At 50.4% G+C, this 5002-nt stretch overlaps 1 protein-coding gene across 1 annotated transcript; it reads right to left on the bottom strand.

Moving 5' to 3' along the window:
- Nucleotides 1-2937: 2937 nt before the first annotated feature.
- LOC104074389 (rho-related GTP-binding protein RhoB-like) lies at nt 2938-4996 on the bottom strand. The gene is given in 2 exon segments (XM_009574482.1): nt 2938-4716; nt 4719-4996. Coding segments are annotated over 2 exon segments (333 nt in total). The 5' UTR covers nt 4780-4996; the 3' UTR covers nt 2938-4444.
- Nucleotides 4997-5002: the final 6 nt, after the last annotated feature.

The raw sequence follows: 5002 nt of genomic DNA, 5'->3' as shown, positions 1-5002 counted from the left end.
TTTTACTGATGTTTTTCTCCCACCAGAGATGACTTATCTTTTTTTTGGCACACCTTACTGAGAATGGTTTCTAAACAGAGTCCCCATTTGATCATGCAAGGACTACTCACAGCTGCTGTTGCTCATCTCCAGAAGGGGAGAAGGTGACACTGACCTTCCCTGGGTGGCTTCATTTTCAGGCTGCCCAGATGAGACACCCTCACACTGTCAGAGGGTCCAACCCGGTCTCGGGGTGGGAATGCATAACTGGTCTCCTCACTGGAACTGAGAACAACGGAGACAAATGGGCCTTTCAGTGAGGCTTTTCTACATTTCCAGGATTTGCTGCTAAGGTTGCATTGGATTATCACGGGACAAACTCCCCCGGTGGAGCTCTGGCTCCCACCAGAAGAAACACCTTTTGCAGAGGTTGAACTTGGTCTGAACAGAGGAAGGGAGGGTGCAACGTTTCCTCAGCTGGGGACATCTGTGCGGGCATGTGGACACAGCTGGGAAAGTCTCCGTGTGCCTAGCAGTGTGCACGGGGACTGTGAGATGAGTTGGTTGTTGACCTTCCTTTGATGCTCTGACTAGCTTGCTCCCTGTCACCTCTTCTCCAGTCATAAGGCTACAGAAGACAGACTGGGACCAGATGAACACGAGCTAGAGGACCAGACGAAGACAAGCAAGGGGAGGTCCGCATGAAACCAGTCCTTTGTCTGAATGCAATGGTGTGGGTCGTGGGGTGCCCTGCCCTGAGCTCGGGCGCCCGGCTGGCCCCGGCGGTGGGCAGACCCTCCGTGTTAAACTGGGGCAGATGCAGCCATGGGGTGGAGTTGGTCAGTGCGACATCCTCGCACCGCAGCGGTGTGGCCTTGGGGCGTCAGCCTGGCCATGTCAGCCTGGCTGAGTCAAGGAGGGTGGGGTGAGCCATGCCTCGTGTCCCCCTCCACCAAAGCGGTGACGCTAACGAGCAAGCGTAGAAATGTGGCTCAGAGCAAAAGGAGTTATGGCTCTGATCCCACCATCTGACCCCGATGGGTGGACTCCCACACGGTGATCTCACTCTGTCGACTTACTCACAGCTTCACAAGTAGCAGAGAAAGGTCACGTTCAGTTAAAACTGAAATGTGTTTTCTTACAGTTTTTCCCCCTTGGGCCAGATGCTGCAGCCCTGACCTGGGGAAAGGTCCAACTGGAAATGATGAACGCAATTGTAAGCACCTTAGTGGAAAATACTAGTATAGTTAATTATACAGGGATGCAATGCTAACTCATTTCCCAGTGTTTAAAATACAAAAATCAATGCTTTCTCCTTTTAGAAAATTAGTTACTGCTGCAGTCTAACAGAAGTTACAAGTTTTACAGCTATTGCAATCAGTTTAAGAAAAAAGTTTCCAATGCTGATTTTAACATCACTGGCCGATACTGCGCAGAACAGCCCTACGCTGCACAGAACCAGGCTTTTGAGTGCCTTTGCAAGAAAGGTCTGTGGCCGTGGCCCTTTAAACATCTGAAACTTAGATTTTTTTTCAAAGGATGTTTTAGGACCAAAAAGTGATTTTAGGATTCTCAAATTGAAGATAAGAAACTCACCCTTTGAATATCAGGAGAATTGAAATCCTTGGAGACGGATACCCAAAACCTGGGACTCAGGCACCTTTTCAGAAATCCTGGCTAAATTTCTAAGTGAAAACGCCACTATCTTCCATTAAGGATCATACAAAGCAGCGCAATAAACTCACGGCATGGACTGAGCGTGTACTTTAGCATTTGAAGTCTTCCAAATGCAAACCCAGGTATTTCCACACTATTTCGGATGACTTTCCATTTGTCAAACAAGGAGCCCACTATTTCTGTGTTAGTCTGTTGAAAAAGCCCCATTGCTTTCAGCCGGCAGCTGGCAGAGCCCTCTGTGAACAAACAAGCAAAAGCCACTAAATGTGTTTTGCTTGCCTTGGTATTTGTTAACATCTCTGCGCCCTAGCAGATATTCATAGGCTAGAAAAAAAAAAGGCTCAACTCCTTTCTCACACCTCTGAAAAAGGAGTCGAGAGGATTTACAAAAATATAAAACTGTCCTGAGATTTCCCTTATAGGCACCCAAGGGAGTTTTTCAGGAAAAAAAAAAAGAGAAAAAGAAAGGAGACATAAGCACTTTGGGCATAGACCTTATTGTTCAGCAAAAACCATACAATTTTGCACCAGGCCACCTGCTGCTGCAGGCAGCACCCGCAGGGCCTCGTGCTCCTGCCTGCACCTGCCCAGGCACCCAAGCTAGGGCAGGGAGCACGCCTGGAAGCACAGAGACGGCGAGGGAAGAGGCAGGCATGATGCCCTCCGGGGATCCCTGACATGGAGGGGCCTAGACTTCTTACATTGTTACGGGAATTAATGAGGCCAGCAATTAGGAAATCTGGCTAGGCAGCTTAAGAGACTTGCCGCGCAAGCGTAGCCTCCTGCTTCTGATTCAACAGCAAGCCAAGCCTGCCCACATGTCCTGCTGCAGCGAACAGGGGTGTTCACTCCAAGCAAAGGGGAGGTCACCAATAAAAACTGCTTTTATCTATATATTTTGTTTGAAAAATAAGCCCTATTGCCTCTGCTACTTTTCAGTTCTCTGCCTGTTTTGCTCCTGCACAAGCCCAAACCTCTCCCCAGCCACTGACAAGCAGCAAAGGGAGCCTGAGCCCAAGCTCACCACGCACAAGGCTTCTTCTGTTTTGAGTACACTTCCACATGCCATCTGTACAGGAAAATTAAGGAAGCAGCACCCTCAAAGGAAAATATAACCACCATTCCATTGAAAGCTGCCAGACAGGTACTTTGACCACAGGACAAAATACAAATAGGACCACGTGCAGGCAGCGGGCAAACTCTGGTCGAGTTCAACACCATCCAGGTGTATTGTTGCAAGCTGAGGACAGTCTCCGTAAATCACAACACCGCTCTCACAAGTGTCAGCATAGAATCTTTTAATACTTTACATAAAAAACTGCATACACAGTTCATAATTTTATGTAAACATCATATACATCTCAGTTTTTGCCATGTCAGTTTATTAAAAACAAAAACAGAAACAGTCTCAGTACCACTGTTGAGGGAAGAGGAAGAAAAGTAAACAAACAAATGGACACATTTGTTCTCTGAACCAGAGAAACAGAAGATTATTTTCACCCAGGTTGGCTACCCTGTGAAAATAAAGTTTTAAATAAACCTAGATTCTTTAAATTGCCCTTTAGAATTAATGTCTGATGTACTCACTGCATAAGGAACCAGTGCTTTCACCCATTTTTTCCAAGGCAAAAAGATACAGTGGTTTTATTTTGTCTTGTGTTGAAATCACAATCTAAAACAAGACCCAGATGAGGTTACTGAGTAAGAATGTTTTCAATGCTACAGTGTTGTATGCAGATGACAAGTGCATTGAGTGTTTAATTTAAAAACCAAAAATCCACCAAGTTGTGCAAAGTAATTTCTTTTGAAAACAAAACTTTTAAATAAACCCAAATCAACATACTTGCAGAAGACAACATAAAAGGAAGGAGCAGGCACCAAGATCATAATATGGCAATATCATCCCCTTCCCCCTTGCTCATCCTGCCTCATCTGTCAGGAGGAGGACGTCCAGCACAGGACAGAGCAGTTCAGCTTTACTTTCCAGCCTGGTGGCTTCTGCAGCTGGAGTCAGTTCAAGGCTCGCGTTATCAGCGGGCGTCAGTCACTCGGGGCAAGTTCCTTTGCACAACATAAGTCCCAGCTGGGCACCCCCTCCCCACCTCACTTTAAATAAGCACCCCCTGCACCACCCCAGTTTGCACAAGACAGAAAAGGTAAGATATATACAGGCTTCGCTTGGGATGACCCTCCCGTCCCAGTCTCAGTCTTCAGGGCACTAACTTCCACAGCAGGTCAAGCTCAGGCCTAAACATCTGCGGGAAAGGCGAGGATGCTGCAGGCAGCGCAGGAGATGCAGCCCCCTTCCCCAGCCTGCCCGGGGGGGCAGGCACATGCAGGCAGGAGGCAGAAGTCCCTTCGAGCATCTCGGCTCCACTGCTCTCCTCTTGCAAAAGAGAGGAGGCTGTCTGGGAGCTGGGAGCAGCAGGTGGTGGGCCAAGGGGAAGAGCCGGGTGCAGCGTTTGCTTAGTCCAGTCTCAGCAGCTTTTTGTTGTTGACAGTCTGCAATTAACTCGCAGGGGCCGGTGGTGGGAGAAGGCTTCTCCCCACTTTATTCCCAAGATGCAGGGCATGCAATCCCCCCCCTCCCTGTCCCCACAGCTGAGCCAGCACAACCCTTTTCGGCCAAGGCTAAGGGAGCGTGCTTCCTCCCTTAGCCCCCACCCCGACTTATCACCAGCCCCCAGCAGAGGGGACAGGCAGATGCCATGTGTGCATAACCCAGCTCCTCTCCGCCTGCCAACAGGTGACCCAGGCGCTGTGCCCAGCGCCACGCTCCAGCCGCACCCTATAGGACTTTGCAGCAGTTGATGCAGCCGTTTTGAGTGCCATAGCGCTTCTGCAAGGCTGCCCGGGTGGCAGTCTCAAAGACCTCCCGGACACCCTCCTTGGTCTTGGCCGAGCACTCCAGGTAGTCGTAGGCCTGGATGCGAATGGCCATGGCGCGGCCATCCTCGGTGCGTACCGGCTCCTGCTTCATGCGGGCCAGCTCGTTGCGCACGTGCTCGTCGTTGCGCAGGTCCTTCTTGTTGGCCACCCGGATGGTGGGGGCGGTGGATCTCCGTCGACCCAGTGTGCCGGGAGGTCCTCCAGCGAGTCCGGGCTGTCCACAGAGAAGCACATGAGGATCACATCGGTGTCCGGGTAGGAGAGGGGTCGCAGGCGGTCATAGTCCTCCTGGCCGGCCGTGTCCCACAGGGCCAGCTCCACCTGCTTGCCATCCACCTCGATGTCAGCCACGTAGTTCTCAAAGACGGTGGGCACGTAGACCTCGGGGAACTCGTCCTTGCTGAAGACAATGAGGAGGCAGGTCTTGCCACAGGCACCGTCCCCCACCACCACCAGC

Source organism: Fulmarus glacialis, unplaced genomic scaffold (assembly GCF_000690835.1).
Source record: "Fulmarus glacialis isolate BGI_N327 unplaced genomic scaffold, ASM69083v1 scaffold36633, whole genome shotgun sequence".
NCBI classification, from domain to species: Eukaryota; Metazoa; Chordata; class Aves; order Procellariiformes; family Procellariidae; genus Fulmarus; species Fulmarus glacialis.
Note: the sequence above shows the minus strand (reverse complement) of the source record. Positions and strands in the feature narration are given on the sequence as shown.